Genomic DNA, 22,026 nt, shown 5'->3' with positions numbered 1-22,026 from the left:
AGCAGGTCCCAGCCATGGTTGGTCGGATCCCAGCTTGAAGGACGGTTGGAAGGCAGAGTTCATGGAAGGATCTTGTAAGATGGATTTTAGAGATGGAGAGTTAAAAAAAAAAAAAAGAAAGAAAAAGAAGAAAAATGACCTTCAATCTGAACAATGAAGTGCGACAATCACTCAGGGGAACAGGGACACAGGGACTGTGTGCACTTGGGGGTTTATGGGCAGAGGGAGTTCTGGGATGGAAGATTCATGGGTCTGTTACTCAGCAGGCTCGTAATCGCCAGTGCAGGGTTATCAGGAAGGGTGGATGTGCCTCTGGCAGAGGGGAGGTTCCTTAGTTTATGAGACATCCCACTCAGTGTGTTTATGGTTTAGGAGGCCACCACACTTCAGTCTTCCTTATCACCATTTGTCTGGATCCGGGCTGCAGGCAGTTGTTAGTGGCTTGGCCACATTCCCACCCCAGTTCCTTAAGTCCACCTTAGCTCGGGAGTCCTTATCTCTTCTCTCCTCCCAGGCAGCATGGTGACCAGGAAGCAGTGTCACAGGAGCCAGCCCAGAGCCTCGGGAGCACTTTAAGGTGACTTCATGTGACCCCAGGCCCCTCTCAAGCCACTCAGACTGACTAGTGATATTAACCAGCATATGTTGATTTAAAAAACTGGGAGAGGCAGGGGTTGGGGTGGGGTGGCCTTGCATGCCCTTAATCCCTGCACTCTCTGGAGGCAGAGGCAGGAGGATCTCTGAGAGTTGGGGTTCAGCCTGGTCTATATAGCAAGCTTCTGACCAACCAGAGCCAGAAGTTTTCAGAGACCAATGTAAGCTCTGAGGACCACACAGAACTCAGATCTCTGCCTGCCTCTGATTGCCAAGGGGAATAAAGTCATGTATTACTACATCTGGCCTTGTGTGTGTGTGTGTGTGTGTGTGTGTGTGTGTGTGTGTGTGTATACATTGGTGGTTTTACCTACATTCATCTCTGTGTAAGGGGGTCAGGATCCCCTGGAACTGGAGTTACAGACAGGTGTGAGCTGCCATGTGGGTGCTGGGAATCAAACCTGGGTCCTCTGATAGACTAGACAGTGTTCTTAACCACTGAGCTCCCTCCCCAAACCTTGACCTTTTTTTTTTTTTTGGTTCTTTTTTTTTTTTTTTTTTCGGAGCTGGGGACCGAACCCAGGGCCTTGCGCTTCCTAGGTAAGCGCTCTACCACTGAGCTAAATCCCCACACCCCCCCCTTTTTTTTTAGTGGAACTTTTTTTGTTTGTTTTTCAGAGTTTCTCTGTACAGCCCTGGCTGTAGACAGCAGTTTGGCTGTCCTGGCTTTCACTCTGTAGAGCAGGCTGGCCTTGAGCTCCAAGAGCCGCCTGCCACTTCCTCCCAAGTGCTGGGATTGAGTGCCACCACCACCCTGAGGACTGGGGTAGGGCTGAGCTGGCTGAGGGCTCACCGAGCATGCCCAAAGCCCTGTTTTCTGTCTCCGGCACGGCATTCAGCAGGCTCTGCAGTCACACGTGGGATTTCAACATTCTGGAGGTTCAGGCAGGAGAATCAGTAGCTGAAGGTCATCCTGATAGCTAAGGGTTCCTGACAGAAGTTCAGGCTCTCGTCGTCGTGAGCTTCTTTCCTCTCAAGGGAGCCAGTCCTCTGAGGCGTGGCTATGGATTCTGTTGGTGACTTGTCTCTTGAGGTTGCCTGATAGAAATTGTCCCCTCTACCGGCTCGTCTGTAATTTTCCTTCAGCCCTCACCACATGGACCGAGTGACATATATACCTGCCGTTTGGCATCTAGAAAATTATGACACAGGGGCTGGAGAGATGACTTAGTGGTTAAGAGCACTGACTGCTCTTCCAGAGGTTCTGAGTTCAAATTCCAGCAACCACATGGTGGCTCACAACCATCTGTAATGAGATCTGATGCCCTCTTCTGGTGTGTCTGAAGACAGCTACAGTGTACTTATATATAATAAATAAATCTTTAAAAAAAAAAAGAAAATTATGACACACGGTGTGGGCATAAACATTTAGATCGTTCCATTGGCTTCCCCAGGAGTAACACGCACGGTATGGGCCAAGGTCTGCTGGGCTCCTAAGGCTGCATAGAAGGATTTATTAAACAAAAGACTGTGGTTTCAGGCTGCCCCAGTTCTAGTCCTGCCCCTTGGAACTTCGCTGTGTGACTTTCAGCAAACAACCCAGCCTCTCTATGCCTAACTTTATCTGTAAAATGGGAATGTTGGGAATATATCATCTCTAGGCTTGTACCAAGGACGCCATGAGCTGATTTTGTTTTGTTTCAGACAAGGTTTTGCTCTCAGTCTTGACCAGCCGGGAACTGGACTCAAACTCACAAAGATCTGCCTACCTCTGCCTCCCTGGTGCTGGAATTAAAGCCATATCTAACTCAGCTCAGCTTTGAGGTTGCTTTTTTTTTTTTTTTTTTTTTTTTTTGTCAAATGTTTCATTACATTTTATTTTGTATGTATGTCTGCTCAGAGGTCAGAGGACAACCTGTGTCAGGGATGGACCTCAAACTGGTTGGCAGACTTGGTGGTTATCACCTTTACCTGAAAAGCTGTTCAGATAGCTTCCACATTGAGACAGTTTCTGGTTCATACTAGGAAGGGTGGTGTGTGTTTGTCTCTCCATCCCACTAAATGAATCTCCCCAGGGAAAGAAAGGCTTTCCCTGTCTTACTCAACCTGCTCCACCCAGAATAGACACTCTAAATGTCTCCCGAGTGAATCTGGCTTACATATCCCTGCCCCTACGGTGTCCCGGGGAAGATACCCTGCCCTGGAGGAGTCCACGATCCCAAACAACTCCGTGAGGACCACTTTGACCTCCACAGATAGTCACAGCAAGGCCTGACATCGACTCCAGGATGTCAAGATGCCCGGTGAGCTGGTCCCCTTGGTGTTATGAATGACCATTTGTGTAACGGTGGGCAAAACCACAGCTTAGGACAGTGAGTTGGTGAGTGGGCAAAGTGGAGCAGAGGGCTGAGGGGAGCTGAGGCGAGTCCTGAAGTTCCACTGCCCGCGGGCCGGCAGGAGAAGAGGGGCACAGATCTGGATAGATCTGGATGGGTGCATCCCACACCACAATGCGGCGCCGTGGGAAGACAGAGCTTGCAGAAAATGAATCTCTAGATGGGGAAACCACCTCGCAAGGCATGCATGGAAAGGAGTCTTCCGATCCTTCCTGCTTTGAGAAACATGATGAACTGGAATGGGGACTGGGGGAGAGAGTACTTTGTAAACTCTGGAGTGCTACTGGGAGAGATAAATGGGTCAGATGGGTGTGCATTTCTTCCAATATGCAGCTAGCCTGAGTGGCAGCAGAGTTGGGGACCCCTGGGTGAAGGGGTGCCCCTGGGGAGTCGAGGAAGCTAGAGGCAAGCAGCCGCTGAATGTGCTGAAACCTGGAGCGCACAGCAGCCTCTAACATCCGCGTTCCTAGCGCGAAATGTGCAAATTCCCATTTTCTCTGCTCCGGCGCGCTCATTCAACCCAGCTCGGGCTAAATGCAGGGGAATCTCTCCGTTATTATTTAACTTTCTGAGTTCAAGGAAGACAATTTGAAAGATAGATAGCATCCCTTACAGAATTCTCCCAACCTCTCTCTAAAAATGTAAAATTGCAGAAATGCACACAAGAAGCACACACATTACCGAAATAATGTGCTACTCACGATGGATTAACATTTTGGGCTTATCTTGGGGTCTTCTTTTTTCCCCCAAATATTGGATCTTAGGTGCTTTATTGCAGAATTACTAAATCTTGCCAGTGCTGGGGCTTGAACCAAAGATCTCACACATACTAGACAAGAGTTCTTACCATGGAGCCGTGTATTTAGCTCTTCCTATTCACCAATGAGCCGGAATATTTGAATCCCCAACGCTCCAACCTCCTCCTCTTTAGGGTACTCCACGGGCAACCCCACCCCAGATTGGTTCCGAGGGGTGACTCCCTAATGGGTTCCCACCCGGCCAGGTCGACCGACTTCTGTCTCAAAGCAGCAGAGTCGGGAGGAGAGGGTGACCCTTGCAGCGCATAGCCGCCGGTCAATGCCCATCTCCAACTCGCGCGCGCCAACTTTGCAACTTCACTCTCCCGCCACGGGGGGGTCTATTTCCCCCGCCCGTTTGGCGGAAGGATCCCGCGCGCTGTTGCAGCGTCGCTCAACCGTCTCTGCCCGGGCTCCGCCCCCCGTGGGCCAAACCCCGCCCCCTCCTGCAGATGGCCCCGCCCCCTCCCGCGCGCCCTATGGGCCTGTAAAGAAGTCCCGGCCCGGCCGCTGCACTCCCGCGCGCGCATCCGTGCGCCGCCCGAGGCTGGCCTGAGGAGTCGGCGGCCATTTTGTTCTTCTCGTGGTTCCAGTGGCGAGAGGAGGAGGAAGCCGGGAGCGGGGCGGCTGGGGGGGGGACCCGCCGCGGCTGCTGCTGCCACCGCCGCCGCCACCACCGCTCGTGGGGCTCGTGGCGTGAAGAAGGAGGACGAGTGAGACCCGGGCGCGAGCCGGCGGCGGCGCCGCTGCGGGAGGGTCGGCGGCGGGACGGCGATGGCGGATATCGATAAACTCAACATCGACAGTATCATCCAACGGCTGCTGGAAGGTGAGCGGCGCGCGGGCGGGCGGGCGGGCGGCGGGTTGGGCCGGTGGGGACCAGGCCCAGTAGAGGCCGGTCTTTCTCGGGAGCCGCTTGGATCTGGGGCGCGCACACAGCGCCTCCCGGTCTGGGGACCCTGCCTTTTTGTCACCCCCCTGCCCTTGCTTTCACATTCTCATTATCCGGAGTCCAAGGACCCATCAGTGTGACTTGGCAGGGCGACGTCCCAGTGCGATGAGAGCCCGTCTCCTTCATTTTCCTCCCCCAACCCCCCCACACCCCAAAGCCATCCTCCTCCCTCCAGTGCTCTTTCCCCTTGAACGTGCATCCGCACACGGACCCAGCCCGGGTGACTGTGGCTCTCTGCTCATCAGATTGTTGTCCTGAGGACAGGGGGACGCTGCTGCGTTCAGCGAGCACCTGCCAGGTAGGTGCTGTTATCCTGGAAGTGTGTTTCGCAAGAGAAACTTCAAAAAGACCTCGCTGGACCAAGGATGCAGTTAACAATCAGGTTTAAAACCCCGGGTTGCCAGGACCGAGGTAGAACCTGCCACCTTTCCACCGTTCACCCTGTGGGAACACAGAATTTCCAGTGGTTGAGTAAAGGTTAAAAATACAGCTTTCCTTTTGTCCAACCTGGGGCGGGGGGGACGGCTCTGCAGTGGATTCCTACTTTCGATATTCAGATTTTACATAGGTCTGAAAACCTGCTCCTCACAAATCCCACAGCGTATCTGCTAAAGCTAAGGAGAAGGGGAATCCAGTAACCTTCTTGCTTTCACTGCTTTTGCCTAAAATATTGGTGGAGTGGTGGACAGCTGCTTAATTCTGGTGGTAGATGTTTTCAAGTCGCTGAAAGAAAAGTCAAAAAGTGTGTTTTTTGTTTTTTTTTTAAATGGTCATTTCCCCCTCTCTAATGCTGTGTTCTGTTTTGTTTAGATAGGGTTTCTTGGCTTTGGTTTTATAGAGACATGGTCTCTCCAGTCCTGGTTATCCTGGAGCTCCATGTGTGGACCAGGCTAGCCTCAAACTCTCACAGATCTTTCTTCCTCCCCCTCCTCATTGATGGCATCTTCTGTATCACCATGCCTCCTAGATACAGGGTCTCAGGAGTCAGAACTGGCGTTAAACACTGATCCTTCTGCCTCCTCCCAAGTACTAGAATTGTATAGACCACTAAGCCTGACTTACTTGTTTTTTCCTGTGGAATGTGTGGGATGCAGGCAGACCACAGCACACATGTGTGTGGATGCAGGCAGACCACAGCACACATGAGGAGGTTGAGAGGACAGTTGGGTGTAGTAGGTTCTCTCCTGTTGTTTGGATTCTGGGAATCAAACGCCGGTCAGGCTTGCAAGGCAGACTTTCCACTGACTAAACCATCTCATCAGCTTCCCTTTCTCCCTCTTTAAAAAAAACATTTTCTATTTGCAAGAATTTGCCTGCATGTATGTATGTGCATCATATGCTGAAGAAAAGGGCATTGGGTCCTTGGGTACTGAAGTTACAGGTAGACCTGAACTATCACGTGTGGGTACTAGAAGTGGAGCCCAGATTGTCTCCAAGAACCGTCATCACTTCAGTCCCCCAACCATCTACCCCCATCTCCCCGTTTTCTGGCTGGTCTCTGTCTCAGCTGTCCACAGTGTTGGAATTAAAAGCTTTCACCACACCTGGCTTCCCATAGTTTCTTAGTTACTTTTTAAATTTTGAGACTGGATATTGCTGTGTCCCAAAGGCTGGCCTGGATTTCAGAGATCCGCCTGCCTCTGCCTCCTGAGTGCTAGCATTCAAAGCTGTACTATCATGTCTGGCCTGATTTATTCTTTTCTGTTGAACTTAACAGAGTAAGCCACCATTTAAATAACATTGAGAGTAACTAGCTGTGTAGTGCATGTGTGTGTTTCTTACTTATGGAAGTGCTTGACAGAGGCCACAGGGATCTGATCAGAGGATGATGGGATTGCATTCTTTGTAATGCCCTCAGAAACGGCTCTGCGGGTTTTGGCTCTTGTCCTTAATTCTGAAGACTCGATTTGATCTTCAGGACCCACATGAGATTCAGGAGAGAACTGGAGGGTTGTCCTCTCCCTTCCCTCCATCCACAACTGCTCTAGCAAGTGTGGCGCTGCACACATGCACACACACATAAGAAGATATAAAAGGAACTACGGGCCTAATTCTGAAAGGGAGAGATAAGATTTGTCACCTGATGAAGCGGTGTTTCTCCATATTGGTAATTGATACCTTTCAGTCAGGGCAGCTTGCTTACCCCCACACTGGAGTGTGAGGCATGAAAAGCCAGAAGTTCTAGGGCAGGGTAGCAAGAGCTCATATGTGGAACCCTTCCGTAAGATCGTCCAAACTAGGGCTGAATGAAGGAGTTGAGAAGGGGGTCTTTTAAAGGTTAAGGCGGCACTGAGCACACACCTTTAATCCTAGAAGGAAGAATTAGGAGGCCAGTCTGGTCTATATACCAGATTCCACACCAGTCAACTATATGTAATAAGACCCTCTCAAAAACAAAACAAACAAAAAACCCACAAACCAAACCAAAGGCTGAGGTCTAGAGGGATGGCTTAGTGGATGAGAGTGTACATTACTCACCCAGGCCATCCAAGCTCAGCTCCTGCACTCAGCAGGTGCCTCAAGGCTTGTTACTCCAGAACTGGGGTCAGACACACACACACACACACACACACTCACACTCACACTCACACTCACACACACGAATACATTTTAAGCTGGGCATCGTGACACATGCCTTTAATCGAAGCACTGAGAAGCAGAGGCAGCTTGATCTCTGAGTTAAAGGCCAGTCTGACTTAGAGATGAGTGCTAGGCCACCCAAGGCTAAGTCATGACCTGGCATAGACCTGTAGTCGCAGGCACTTAGGTAGAGTCAGGAGGTCAAGGCTAGCTTAGCTTCTACATGAGTTCTTAGAGGCAAGTCTCAACTACAGAGACAGACGGGAGACAGGGTTTGGTTCATAAGCACTACAGCTTTGCAGCACTCTAAATGCAGTAGTGTTTCCCTGAGCCAGTCACCCTGCAGGTGTGTGCCACTCCTCAGCGCCGTTAGCTACACGCGAGAGCAGAGGGACTTAGACAGAAAACAGACAAGCTGTGTGTGAACTTAGCACCCTGCTCTGCTATTTTGGTGGGAAAATGGGAATTGGGGTGTTTTCTTCGTGAAACTTGTAGCGTTTCTTGACTAGCACATGATTTTAGTTTGTTCACATGGCAGTGTGCAAGAAGGATGTTTGTGTAAAGGAAAGTCATTGTCAGTGTAGGCTGGGAAGTGGCTCTGCTAATACAGAGTGCTTGCCAGCTCTCATCCCTCTGAAGGCCCACCATTCTCTTAAGTAGCTTGTGCGTGTGGCTTTTCAGTGCTCCTGCTCTAGAGTTTCTAGAAAGCCAAGGGCCTAAATGAAAGATTTAAGTGAGGATGGTCTTAAAGCAATCCCTAAGCTGAGCAGAGGACACACAGCAGGATCATTAATAAGGGGCATCCTGCCCTCCTTGTGCGTGGATAGGCGTCTGTCCCCATACTTCACCTGGCAGGCAGAGCAGGACCCTCCCTCTCCTGGATCTGTAGGTGTGGGAGTCTTAAAAAATTCTAATTTGGGCGGGATATTGGTGGCACAAGCCTTTGGAGGCAGAGGCAGAGTGATTTATAGAGCTAGTTCAAGGACAGCCAGGGCTACATACAGAAACCATACCCCCACCCCAAGTATGACTCCCAGAGCCTTCACTGCCCTTTGCTTATACAAGGCTGGGCTGCAGGACTGACTAGGCAGGTGGGATGCAGCCAACCAGCTCTCAAAGAAGGCAGGTGTAAGGGCCATAGGGAGTGGGTTACGGGTGGTCAGTACACTTTAATGTCTGAGGGAAGTGTGTGTGTGTGTGTGTGTGTGTGTGAGAGAGAGAGAGAGAGAGAGAGAGAGAGAGAGAGAGAGAGAGAGAGAATGAGTGTGTTTCACTGCTTTGATTTATGCTGGGTTTTGTGGCATACCGCACGGCCTAAATATGAGGGGAGAAAGGTCAGATGGGAACTGCCTCATAACTGAGGAAGTACCACAGGATACTTGAAGTAAGGCAAATCCCATTTCCTTGAGCTGTATAATTCTGGAATGAATTTTGGTCTTCAGTCTTGAGGTCACAGTTGTGTCAAGAGTGTGAAGGCAGGGTACTGCCTTCTGATGATGTTTCCCACCTCTGTGTCCGGGTTACTGACATTCTTGCCTTCGAAGGGTGTGTTTTTAGGACCTACAGGAAATAGAAGCACATAGATAGGGTCCAGTGTGCAAGGCACTGGTGCTGAGATGTGTTCAGCTGGGGAACAATTCTCTTTCAAGACAGATTCTCATGCTGCCTTCCAGTTCCTACATAGCTGGGAATGACCTTGAACTCTTGATCCTCCTGTCTCCCACCACTGAGTAATAGATTGTAGGGTGACAGTCCAGGGTCTGACTTAAACAAAACACACTGTGATCAAATTTAATTAGTGTTCATCATAGAAGACTAGATGTGTCCTTGGGATATTTTTTGGTTGGAGCTTTTTAGCCACATCCTGGCTGCCCACATAGAGGAAATCAGTGTTATCCTTAAAGTCCAGAGTGTGCATGGCGGCGCAGTCCCCAGCCAGGTGGAGGAGGGGGTGTGAGACAGACAGTGAGGTAGAGCCATGGTTTTTTGCTGTTGAGAGGAAAGGGGGTTCTTGAAAAGTTTCTTTAGTTTACATATTTTGTAGAAAATACTTGGTTGTTTGCAAGAAAGTATACCGTATGGCAAGTACTAAGTTTGGTTTAAGATCTTTTTCTACGGGACTGGAGAAATGGCTCAGCGGTAAAGAGCAGCAACTGCTCTTCAGAGGTCCTGAGTTCAATTCCCAGCAACCACATGGTGGCTCACAACCATCTGTAATGGGCATGTCTGAAGTCAGCGACAGTGTACTCACACAATAAATAAATAAATAAATAAATAAATAAATCTATCTATCTTTTTTTTTTTTTTTTTAAGATTTTTTTTTCGGGGTTGGGGATTTAGCTCAGTGGTAGAGCGCTTGCCTAGCAAACGCAAGGCCCTGGGTTCGGTCCCCAGCTCCGAAAAAAAAGAAAAAGAAAAAAAAGATCTTTTTCTACATGTTTTTAAGGTACATTTTTAATTTTATTTATTTATTTTTAAGGGATCTCGCTTTGTAGAAAAAGCTGGCCTTGTACTCAGATCTGCCTGCCTGGGATGAACACTGGGTATGTGTGGCTGGTGGTGACTCAGGTTGTCTTCAGACAGCAAGAGCTGCAGACTTGCTCCTGTGCGGGCAACGCTCGGTTCCAAATTGCATTGTAATTCATCTGGTGCTTTGTCCTATCCTTTTTTTTTTTTTTTTTTTTTTTTTTTTTTTTTGTCCTATCCTCCTTTTTTATCTGATTATTTTTTAATTGAGATGGAGTTTCCTGGCCTAGGCTGGCTGGGACAGGTCTATGTAGATGAGAAGGCCCTTGAACTTCTGATCCTCTTGGTAACATGCCCAGTTTTATCCTGGGGCGGAACCCCAGGGCTTGGTGTATGATGGGCCCTAAGGGTTCTACCAACCCTGTGGAGGCTTTTCTGTCCCTCTGTATGCAGACTCCTAGTCTCCCTCCTGTAATGCAGTCTTGCTTGTTGCTAGGCCGTGGAAGGTCACTGCTGTCTGGAGAGGTACTAGGCCTGCAAACAGCAGCAGCCTGGTTAGTCTCAGGGTTTATAAGCTTTGGGTTTGTTGTCAGTGGGGTTTTTGGTGAAACTTCTCTGATATACTTCCTGATGTTAGTGATGTTCCACGTAAGCGCAGTTTCTACAGAACAGCCTTGGCTGTTAGCTATCGGCATGCCTACCCGTCCCTTTTCTAGGCTGGGAACAGCAGGCTGACCAGCAGCAGTAGGGGCCATGGCAGACAGTAGCTGCTTGCTGTTCGTTAGCTGTGGGAAAGGGTTATCTTGCTCGACACTGAGCTAAAGCAGACCTTGCTGATTTGGCAGCTTTCAGACTATCCAGTGCTCACTGGTGAAGCCTGTGGTCCTGTGCATGTTTTAACCCATTCCCAGCTTCACCCCCTGCACCCACCCCTGGATTTTGAAACAGGGTTTTCTGTATATCCCTGGCTGTCCTGGAACTCCATCTATAGACCAGGCTGGCCTCAAACTCCACCTACCTCTCTCTGTCTCAAAAGTCAGCAGGGGGGTTGGGGATTTAGCTCAGTGGTAGAGCGCTTGCCTAGCGAGCACAAGGCCCTGGGTTTGGTCCCCAGCTCCGGAAAAAAAAAAAGAAAGAAAAAAAAAGTCAGCAGGAAAGATGGGTACAGACTTGATGCATTGGTCCTGATGAGCAGGCCAACCTGAGTGACAGTTGGAGCCAGTGGCACTTAGGTGTTATCAGCAGTGAGGAAGTGTAATGTATCCTTCGAGAAGGGGACAGCCTCAGTTGAGCAGTCTGGGTCGCTCCTGAAGGAAGGGTGAGCAGTTGCCTCCAGCTGTGGAATGTGCTGTGTCAGTGGATGCCACATAGACGGGTTGTTCAGCTAGGCTGCAGGAGGATCATGAATTTCAGAGTTAACCTCGGCTACATAGTGAGATCCACTGTCAAAAACATCTGGTTGGGGCTGGGGATTTAGCTCAGTGGTAGAGCGCTTACCTAGGAAGCGCAAGGCCCTGGGTTCGGTCCCCAGCTCCGGAAAAAAAAAAAAAAAACATCTGGTTGTAGTAATATAAACCTTTAATCTTATTACTGAAGAGGCAGGCAGATCCCTGAGTTGAAGACTGGCCAGGGCTACATAGATCAAAAATCTTTAAAAAAATAAAAATAAAAAAATTGATGAACTCAAACTGTCCAAAAAATGGTAGATGCTTTCAGAACCAAGGAATATTAGCAACACCAGCTTTCTTCAGTAGAACCCTGTATGTATGTATGTATGTATGTATGTATGTATGTATGTATGTATGTAACAAAGCAAGCCTGTGGGCTGTACCAGAGGCCAGATAGGGAGATTCTAATTAAAGACACAAGAATGGGCCACTCATGCACAAGTGTAGAGCTCCCCTGAAGAAAATTCCTTTTGGAACCAGAAGCTTCCAGGAGTTCCCTTCTAACCAAAAATAAGTCTCTTCCTGGGCAGCCTGCCCAGGTTTCTGGCCAGTGAGGCAGGATACTCCCGTCTCTCCTCCTGTCTGAGTGCTTCTTGTCTTGTCTGGCTCTGGTGCAAAGGAAAGCCTTGTTGCCTTAGCTGCTATTCACACTGCGTTCTCTCGAAGACTTACTGCTGGGCTACCTCCATCTCAAAATTGGCCATGCCTGCTTAGCCTGGGCTGCGTAGCCTCAGAAGGGACTGGGGACGGAGGGTTCAGTGGGTAAGTGCTACACAAACCTGGAGCTCTGAGTCTAATTTCTGGAATGGGCAAACGGGTGGAAGAAGAGAACCGCCCCACAACTTTGTCCTCTGACCTATTCACCCTCAACCCCAACCCCCGTATAATTTAAGGGGAGGCCAGGGGAAGGAAGATGGTTTAGTCTGTAAAAGTTGCTGCAGAAATAAGGACTGTATTTAACCCCACCAGAAGCTTTTTCTTTTTTTTTTTTTTTTTTTTTGTTTGGTTTGGTTTATTTGAATTAGGGTTTCTCTCTACCCCTGGCTGTCTTGGAACTCTCCCTATAGATCAAGCTATCTTGGAACCTCAAGTGCTGGGATTAAAGGCATGTGCCATTACTGCCAGGCTCAGAACCTATTTTCTAAGGTGTCTGTTACCCCAGTACTTGAAGGGAGATACAGGATCCTTGACAGTTCTCTAGGCAAAGAATGAAGTAGAGAAAAGACAGCATACCTGATGATGTCAATTCCCAGTGTGTGCATCTTTTGTCTTATAGCCCAGTTGTATTTGGGGGTGGAAGGTGCACCTAGGGAGTCCATCCCCCCCCCCCCAAGTCTCTTCCTGCTGTGAGAACACATCCTTTTCTTGTCTGTCTTCTTATTTTTCACTAAAAAACTAAGGCTACTTTGCACACTATTCTGTTCCTGATCAACTTGTTCCTTCAGAGAAGCGGGGGTGTCTCTGTCAGTACAGGCTGAAGGCCAGCTTCCCTGAGGCTCTGGTTTCCAAGCATGGGTGCAGCCTTGCAGCCTTGAGTGGACTCTGCTCAGTATAGCAGGCCTCTCTTGGGAGTGCCATCGCTCTACTGCAGGATCAAAAGCTATATAAACCCTTAGACTTTGTACTGTTACCTAGCTGTCAGGACAGATGATTTTATGACAAAGCCTGCAATTAAAATTTAAGCTAGTCAGGTTTAGGATTCTGCTAAAAGCAAATCTGTTGACTGGTTTATAGTAGACAGATGCAGTCTTAAATGGGCTGCTTAGCCTGGCTCTATTGAACTCAAATGCCTGCTTCATTAGTCTTCTGTACTAAAAAGCAGAGACTCAGAATCTAGCACACTGAGTGATCAGGTCCCTGTGCCAACCACACATGCAGCAAGCAGGGCCTGTAGCAGCCGTTTCCAGAAGCTGCCACTTGAGAACTGGAAAGAGTTGAGCTCCCTGGCAGTTGGAGTTGTTCTTCAGTCTGCATAATGATTATCTGATCTCTTGTAACCGGAACCCACTCAGATGTCAGATGTCTCCACTGCTGTCACCCTCGCCTCCTGAGGAGAGTGGGCTGTGGCCAGAGCTTAATGAGGCGATGAACAGAGAGCTCAGGACTGACTCTGGACTCACGGGTTACCATGACTGGTACTGGGCTAGGAGTTGTTCTACTTGGATGCCTGGGAGGCCTTTAACTTCACAGGCACTGGCATTAGTGCAAGTTCACACTGCATGCTAGAATAACCCTAACCCTATGCATAAGGGGCTGGTATTGTGTGTGTGTGTGTTGTTTTTTAAGGTGTATTTATTTATTATATATGAGTACAGTGTAGCTGTCTTCAGACACACCAGAAGAGGGCATCAGATCCCCATTACAGATGGTTGTGTGAGCCACCATGTGGTTGTTGGGATTTGAACTCAGGACCTCTGGAAGAGCAGTCAGTGCTCTAACCACTGATCCATCTCTCCAGCCCCTGGTATTATGTTTTTTTTGTTTTTTGTTTGTTTGTTTTTTTTTTTTTTTTTTTTTTTGGTTCTTTTTGGTTCTTTTTTTCGGAGCTGGGGACCGAACCCAGGGCCTTGTGCTTCCTAGGTAAGCGCTCTACCACTGAGCTAAATCCCTAGCCCCATCCTGGTATTATGTTTTATGTGTGGATTCCAGAGGATAACCTTGGGGTGTATCATTCATTCTGCAAGAGTGGTTTGGCTTTTTTTCTCCTTCCTTTAGCTAGGATTTCTCACTGCCTCTCCTGGTAGGTTGGGCTGACTGGTTGGCTTCCCAGATCTGTCTGTTCTGACAGACATTGCTCTCTAGCACTGGGATTCTAGGTGTGAGCCATCCAGCCTGGCTCCCCACCCCTTCTCTGTGAGCTGTGGGACTTAGACCTAAGTTCTAGTGCTTGCAAGGCAAGCTTTTTATCAACTCAACCCTCTACCTAGCTTCTAAGGCATTTCTCAAAATTAATGTACCTGTGTGGTAGTTTGGCCTGCATGTATGTTAGTGCGGTACATGCTTGTATTGTAAGGTATTGGAGGTACAGTTGTGACATGACACGTGGCTGTTGGAGTGAAACCTGGGTCTTAACCATGAACTCTGCAGCATTTTAAAGTGAAGTGCAGACTGCATACGTTAGAGATCACGCAGCTGCACTTGGTCCTGAGAAACCATTGACGGATACATGCTCTGGACTTTGTGAGGACAGATTTGGTGACAGGACTGTGGCCTTTCCTACTACAAGCTTGAGTTCAGTCTAAAAGTAGAGAGGCCTGGAAGCAGAAGGCACTGTAGTCTTGGTACAGGGTAGGAGTATGGTGTTCAGGGAACACTGGCAGGGTCAGGGTGACCTTGAGGCTGCTGTAAAGGAGTCTAACTTGGCATGAAGTATACAACTTCTGACGTTTTCACAGGCCAGCCAGAATACTGATTTCAGTCACATTTGGCCAGCTCCTATCTATCAGGTATTTATTGTGGGAAAGGAAAGATTTAAATTAATCACACCACTCCCCTCTTCTCAAGTTACCATCTTTCTTTCTTTTTTTAAAGATTCATTTTTATTATGTGTATGGGTGTGCATTTGAGTGCAGGTGCCAGACAAGGCCAGGAGCTACAGTCAGTAATTAGCTGCTTGCTGTGGGTGTAAACTGCTCTTAGCCACTGCCGTCCTGAATTGAACATTTCTATGTGAAACTCTGTCCTGACTGCTATTTCTTTCCACAGTGAGAGGGTCCAAGCCAGGCAAGAATGTCCAGCTCCAGGAGAATGAAATCCGGGGACTGTGCTTGAAGTCTCGGGAGATCTTCCTCAGTCAGCCTATCCTTTTAGAACTTGAAGCACCACTCAAGATATGTGGTGAGTGTGGTACTCCATCACTCAGCTGAGGGCACACTGATGGCCTTTGATGCTCTCCAAAGGATTATGGCCATTGTGGGTGCGTGGGGTGGTCTGGTCTAGTTTGGCTTGCTCTGCTGTAGGGCAGGTTCCGGCCGTCCTCAGTCTAGGTGGGGATGCATTGCATCTCTGACTCAGGGTAAACCATGTATGTTTAGAGTGAGGTGGCCTTGGCTTTGACCTCGCAGAAGTTGAAAGGCCTTGGCCAAGGTGGTGTCTTGAATGCAAGCATTGTGAAGGGGCCAGTCGCTGAACACTCACAGAGGATGTGCTGACATAAGTCCCTGAAGCTGAGCTGAGGTCTCAGTGATCTCAGAGGGAACCACAGTACTTGGCAGGAAGCAGGTCAGACAAGATACTCTTTACCACACAATAAATTAATGAGTTGTGTCTGGGGGGAAGCTCTGGACCTGTGCATTTAACATGGTCAGTTGAACTAAATATGCTACCAGCTGGGAAATTAGTGTTGGCTGTGCACTTGTTAGCAGCCATTGTGAATGTTTGTGTATGGAGTGAATGTTTGAAAGGTGTCTTGCCAAGGTTCTGTCCATGGGTTCAGTAGTGCGGACGGTGACACTGATGTTCTCATCTCCAGGTGACATCCACGGGCAGTACTATGATTTGCTCCGTCTGTTTGAATACGGTGGCTTTCCTCCAGAAAGCAACTATTTGTTTCTCGGGGACTATGTGGACAGGGGCAAACAGTCACTAGAGACGATCTGCCTCTTGCTGGCCTACAAAATCAAGTATCCGGAGAACTTTTTTCTTCTTAGAGGGAACCATGAGTGTGCCAGCATCAATAGAATCTACGGATTTTATGATGAGTGTAAGTACTTTGCCTCTGAGGAGGAGGGGCTGGAAGGCAGTGGGCGGCAGGCCTATGAGAGTCAGAGCTGCTGCGGCACTCCTGCTCATGTCCTGGTTTTAGGGACTGCTGCCTGCATGGGTGCTGATGGGGTTGGAGGGGAAGAGTCTTGGTGGCGCACATGCTCTTAGTGCAGTTCCGAGAACCTGTTGGCTCCATTTGCTCTGCTTTTCACAGCTCTGATTAGATTGGTTCCAGATAGCACATCTGTTGGAAGCCTGCGGGTCAGTGGCCTGGGAATTGAGAACAGGGCCACAGCCGCAGGGAGTGCTGGTCTGCTCTGCCCAGCCTTGTCTGTGGGTGGGATCCTGCAATGAAACGATTTGTTTTTGAAATGGACGGTGTGGTTTTCCTGTAGTGCAGCTATATTTAGGAAAGGGACATCAACTTTTCTGGGATAAGCATAATGGAGAAAGAGATGCTTTAAAGCCTACATTTTCATTTCGAGTCTGTCTTTGGTGTTGAATGCAAGGATGGAGGAGCCGGAGTCTCTCTCGTGCTGTCTCCACCTTGACTGGGGCTGCCACGCTGGCACCTCGAGCATCCTACCTCCTCCGCTACTGCACCGTTCCCCAGCTTTGCCTGCCATCCATCCACCCATCCATCCATCCACGGTTTTTTTTTTGTTGTTGTTTTTTTTTTTTAAGATTTATTTCATGTATGTGATGTCACCAGAAGAGGGCATCGGATCCCATTACAGATGGTTGTGAGTCACCGTGTGGTTGCTGGGAATTGAATTCAGGACCTCTGGGGGAGCAGTCAGTGCTCTTAACCGCTGAGCCATCTCTCCCCCGAGTTTTATTTTTAAAATAATACTTTGTGCATATTCTCATATTTGGGGTCATCTCACGTTACTTTTTTTCTGAAATGTTCTTGCTGAGTAGCCCGTGTTGACCTTAGCCTTGGTCCCAGTTGTAGCTTCCTGACCTGGGGTGGGGGTGTCAGCCACCCACCCCACACAGCCCTGGATTATCTAGTGAAGCTGTGCTCTGAGTTCATCATCGAGAAAAACGCTTCCAAAGCCTTAGAAAGAAGTTGGTGTGGAAAGAACGAAGTGGCTTGGTGGAGAGCTTGTGTTACTTCACATAAACATAAAATGTCACAAGTTTTGAGACTTTGGCTGCATTGTCCTCCGGGCTGTTTCTGCCGGGAAAGGGTTTGGGCTGGGATGGCAGGTGCTTACGAGTTCGTTGGCTTAGCACTTGCTAATGTACACACATGCAGGAGCTTATAGTTAGGGCTGCCCATGTGTCCTAGACTGCGGCAGGGAGCTTGGGTAGTCAACATGGAGTCTTCTCAGCTCACACACAGAGCCTTAATCCAGCCCTCAGGGAAGAAAGGCATGAGTGATTGTCCAGACACTGTCAGCAGAGAATGGGACAGGACCAGATGGACTTTGGAATGGAGTCAAGGCCGTCTGGCCTCAGTTTCCGCATTGATGTTATTACCATTAGCTATTGGTAATTGGAGGTTGTTGGCTCTGTTCATTTAAGTTTCCAGAATTATCCAGGGAATCTGTGACCTCCTCAGAGCTGAAATGCAAGCTTTTACAGGGAATGATGATCTGAGTGCTTGTGGGGGTGGGGGTCAGGTCTGCCCAGCTTGAAAGGCACGGCTTAAGAAGGCTGTTGCTCTCCAAGGAGTAGTCTAGGCCTTTAGATGGCCCTGTATCCTCCGGTAAAGAAGATAGAGTCTTAGTGTAGGGACAAACACAACATGGTGGTACGTGAGTGTGGGGTGGCCCAGGAGACAGAGGCTCCCCAGCATGCACAGTCCTTGACCAATTAAAGAGAATTTGGTAGTTGCTATGGCTTATGAGTGAGTTGTGACTCAAACAGTAATTTTTTTTTTTTTTTTGTTCTTTTTTTCGGAGCTGGGGACCGAACCCAGGGCCTTGCACTTCCTAGGCAAGCGCTCTACCACTGAGCTAAATCCCCAACCCCCAAACAGTAATTTTTATACAGTGGTTTTAAAGGGGACACATTCTGACACCCTGTTATAGCCCTGGTGCTCAAGGGAGTGTACTGAGTGCAGACTGTATGTTAGGACTGAACACTTGGACCTCCTGGAGTTGGAGTGGGGCTTCTGTCTGGTTGCAGGAAGCTTCAGAGCTCAGGCCCCTGCAGGAAGAAAGAGGTGACGGACCTTGAGGATTTGGTGGCGGTTGCCTTCAGAAGTCACAAGTTTCCTCAAGGTCAAGATTAGACAGAACAAATGAGACTTCAAATAGATTGGGCACTGCCCACTAATTGTGGCAAACTGAGGTGTGCCCCTGTCTAGAACTCTATGGGAACGTATTTTGGTTGCTTCTAGATGAGTCCTGTGTCCTAGACCCCTGAGGCTGTAGGGCCTGTGGGGACCAGCATGTTTGAGTTACTTGAAAGGTGTGAAGAACAGTGGGGTGACCGTCTGCATTCTCACAGGTAAGAGAAGATACAACATTAAGCTGTGGAAAACGTTCACAGACTGTTTTAACTGCTTACCGATAGCAGCCATCGTGGACGAGAAGATATTCTGCTGTCATGGAGGTATGTGGCTCTTTCACCTGTGCAGCTTCCCCTGCTTCTGGAAAGTCAACTGGGCATGATGGCTTTGGCTGGGCCACTGTTGCACTAAGGCCTGTTCACAGTGACACAGCCAGGTCATGTGGGTCAAGCCGAGGGAAATGGGTTCTAGGTTGGGAATCGACTGTGACCTTAAATACAGAACGAGCCCTGGTGCATCTGCTCAGCCGTGTGTTGCCTGAACCCTTCTGGGGGGTGGGGGCGGGGTCTTTCCAAAGCATGGCTCCATGGCTGTGCTGTGTGGTAGTAAAGGGGGTGGCACTAGAAATGAAGCAGCTATCTAAGAACCATAGAGTGTGTGTGGTGTGGTCCCCGCTCTGGTGGATGGGCACAAAGAGAAAGGGACTCTGGCTGCTCAGACAACAGATGGGAGCTGCCTCACATCTGGACGCGTTGTCCCTGTGCCCAGCCACTGCAGTTGGTCAGGGTGGTGCCTGCCCTGTGTGTTTTCCTTGCTGCCTTCTGTTGGGAGAAGTGTGGATGCAGTGGCTGGGTGTTACAGGGCTCTGTGTTGAGGTGAGTAGTGTCTCTGCCCTGCACATCAACATCAGTACAGTACATTTCCTGAATTATTTCCCCTAAAACCAAGTAAAAAACCCACAGATGTCACGGCAGCGCAGCGAGGCAGCACCAGCCTCTGCAGCAGGAGGGGCTGGCCGCATGCTCGTGCCCATGCCGTTTGTGCTTTAGGGGTTTTCCTTTCTCGTTGAATAGGTTTATCACCAGATCTTCAATCTATGGAGCAGATTCGGCGAATTATGAGACCAACTGATGTACCAGATCAAGGTCTTCTTTGTGATCTTTTGTGGTCTGACCCCGATAAAGATGTCTTAGGCTGGGGTGAAAATGACAGAGGAGTGTCCTTCACATTTGGTGCAGAAGTGGTTGCAAAATTTCTCCATAAGCATGATTTGGATCTTATATGTAGAGCCCATCAGGTATTGATTTTGAATTTTACATGTACACTTAGAGCATGTGTGTGAGCAGATTCTCCTTGTTGATTTTGGTGGGTAGGTATGGCTTGCCACACAGTGTGCCTCTGGGGAGAGCCGCAGGAGGCCAAGCTCAGTGGGGAAGGAGAATGGAGCGGCTCAGGCTTCCAGCTGCTCACACTGACGCTGTCTCTCCACAGGTGGTTGAAGATGGATATGAGTTTTTTGCAAAGAGGCAGTTAGTCACTCTGTTTTCTGCACCCAACTACTGTGGCGAGTTTGACAATGCGGGCGCCATGATGAGTGTGGATGAGACCCTCATGTGCTCCTTCCAGGTGAGACTGCAGCAGCTTTGCTGACCTCCCGAGGAAGTTCTTCCTGTTGTTTCCTGAGCAAGCTGCCCATTCTTCTTTAGTAGCACATTTGTCCCATAGGAGTAATGTGTGGGCTCAAGAATTCTTAAGAAAGGAAACAGGGCCGTTTTCCCAGCATTGACTTAGTGTAATTGAATTCTTAGTGTGTGAAAACAAGCAATGTGTTGTAGCTTTAGTCAGTGCTTTTGTTGAGAGGAGGGAGTTGGAGTGGCCCTGGCTGTCCTGGGACCCACCTGTAGACCAGGTTGGCCTTGAATGCAATAGAGAGTCATTGCCTCTGCCTCTCAGGTGCCAACATGTCTGCTTGTGCTCCGGTTCTCACATTCCCTCCCCAGAGTGAGCGGGCTTGATCCACTGCTCACACAGTTGAAAATGTTAGTGCAGCCGTGGCAGTCCCAGGGCAGGCCTCAGCAGTCCCCAGAGACTGCAAACCTCAGTGCCTTCCACGGAGCTTCAAGGCTGAGGGAAGTTGTAGGCTTGAGTTTGTCACGTTGTCCAGGCAGACACTGTTGTCCAGGTCACACGTTCTGCCTGTGCATCAGGCGAGTCTCCGCTACGGTGCCCAGGTGCCGGTTGGGTCAGTGTTGTCCTAGAGGGGCTTTCAGCACTGGGGCAGCATCAGACAGAACCTCGGGATGGGAGCTCTGAACAAGGCTGAGGTCCAGGTATGGCTCCTAAGGTTCTTGGTTCTTTCCTCTTCTCAGATTTTAAAGCCTGCAGAGAAAAAGAAGCCCAATGCCACGAGACCTGTCACACCGCCACGGGGTATGATCACAAAGCAAGCAAAGAAATAGATGTCACTTGACACTGCCTAGTGGGACTTGTAACATAGCGTACATAACCTTCCTTTTTAAACTGTGATGTGTGCTGGTCAGCTTGCCCAGGTAGACCTGTCGGGCCCTCCCTTCTCCATTTTGATTATTGCTGGCACTTGCTGGTTATAGCAGCAAGTGAAGCATTTCATTCTCAAGAAAGCGGTTTGTTTTGTTTGTTTTTAACCTCTGTTCCCTTTGTGGACAGCTCTGATGATGGTGTTAAGCTGTACACCTTGGCAGTTTATCCTGTCCGAGGGGAAAGTGTACAATTGATCTTTTTTTTTAAATTTAGTATGAATCATGAATAATGTAAATGCTTGTTTTCTTTAGGATATAAAGAGAGCCCTAGGGTGCGTGAGTCTGTACATGTAATTGTCATAAATGCATTCTGTTGATACAAACCACTGTGAACAGTTTTTCCAAGTTTGTTTGACAGGGACTGCTTTCCCTCACTGTCTCATCCTGTACAAACTAGTGTCTGCAGCTGTGGCAGCAGGAGCAACCTGCCACCCTGCCACCCACACTGCCCAGGCTGTCTGAAGCACACTCCCTCCCACTGCACACTTAACTGACGATTAAAGCCATTCTTTTCAATGTCTGTGATTCCTTCCTAAAGCCAAAGTTTCTGTTGGACTGTATTGGCACACCCTGGACATGAGGTGGCCAGGGCACCAAGGCTGCGTGCACAGGCCGCCTCCGTGGGGACTCAGAAAGAAGCAGGTTATTTTAACTAGCAATAGTGATGTAGTGCTGGGTAAGCTATTAATGGTGGAAGTTAATGAGACATTGTACAGTGCCCATATAGTCTATTCACTGAGTAATCTTTTTACAGTTGGATCAGGCCTGAACCCGTCCATTCAGAAAGCTTCAAATTATAGAAACAACACTGTCCTATACGAGTGATCGATAATGCTTTCTTTGGCTACATTCTTTATTCTGCGGTGACATTGAGGCTTATAAATCAAAAGGAACTAACTTGCCGTCCACCGGTTTATACAGAACTCACAGTATCTATGACTTTTTTAAACTACGACCTGTTAAAATGAATCTGTTTCCACAGATGCCCGTGTACAATGCCATGTGCTAAGAATGATTTCAGACTTATTAAATGCGAGCTTGTTAACCTGTCCGTGTATGTCTGTCTGTCATCGGCCACTGAGTCCATTTCTGTCTTTCTATATGCACGTGGTTTGGGAGGGGCTTGGCTCATAGCTGTGTGGCCTGGAAGGAGGGGGCTGTCTTCCTAGGCACTCCCCTTCCAGCACGCTTCCTTCAGCTTGAACCTGAGGTTCTGTAAACTTCGAGGGAGGAAGAGAAATCTGAGCCATTGATTAGGTCAGAGGCCACGAAGGGCGTCAGCCCACAGT

At 48.9% G+C, this 22,026-nt stretch overlaps 1 protein-coding gene across 2 annotated transcripts; it reads left to right on the top strand.

Annotated features, from left to right (window-relative positions):
- The first annotated feature begins 4,308 nt into the window (after positions 1-4,308).
- Ppp1cc (protein phosphatase 1 catalytic subunit gamma) lies at positions 4,309-21,788 on the top strand. 2 transcript variants are annotated; one of them, NM_001270983.1, is made up of 8 exons: positions 4,309-4,616; positions 14,939-15,070; positions 15,705-15,935; positions 18,398-18,502; positions 19,253-19,476; positions 19,671-19,805; positions 20,549-20,609; positions 21,492-21,788. In NM_001270983.1, exons 1-8 carry the CDS (start codon positions 4,562-4,564, stop codon positions 21,560-21,562), a joined length of 1,014 nt encoding a protein of 337 aa, NP_001257912.1. In that variant the 5' UTR covers positions 4,309-4,561; the 3' UTR covers positions 21,563-21,788. The 2 variants fall into 2 exon arrangements, with proteins under 2 accessions (NP_001257912.1, NP_071943.1); NM_022498.2 differs by having other exon boundaries at positions 20,549-21,788.
- Positions 21,789-22,026: the final 238 nt, after the last annotated feature.

Source organism: Rattus norvegicus, chromosome 12 (assembly GCF_036323735.1).
Source record: "Rattus norvegicus strain BN/NHsdMcwi chromosome 12, GRCr8, whole genome shotgun sequence".
Lineage (NCBI taxonomy): Eukaryota > Metazoa > Chordata > Mammalia > Rodentia > Muridae > Rattus > Rattus norvegicus.
The sequence above is the reverse complement of the archived record's forward strand: the minus strand, read 5'-3'. Positions and strand labels throughout refer to the sequence as shown.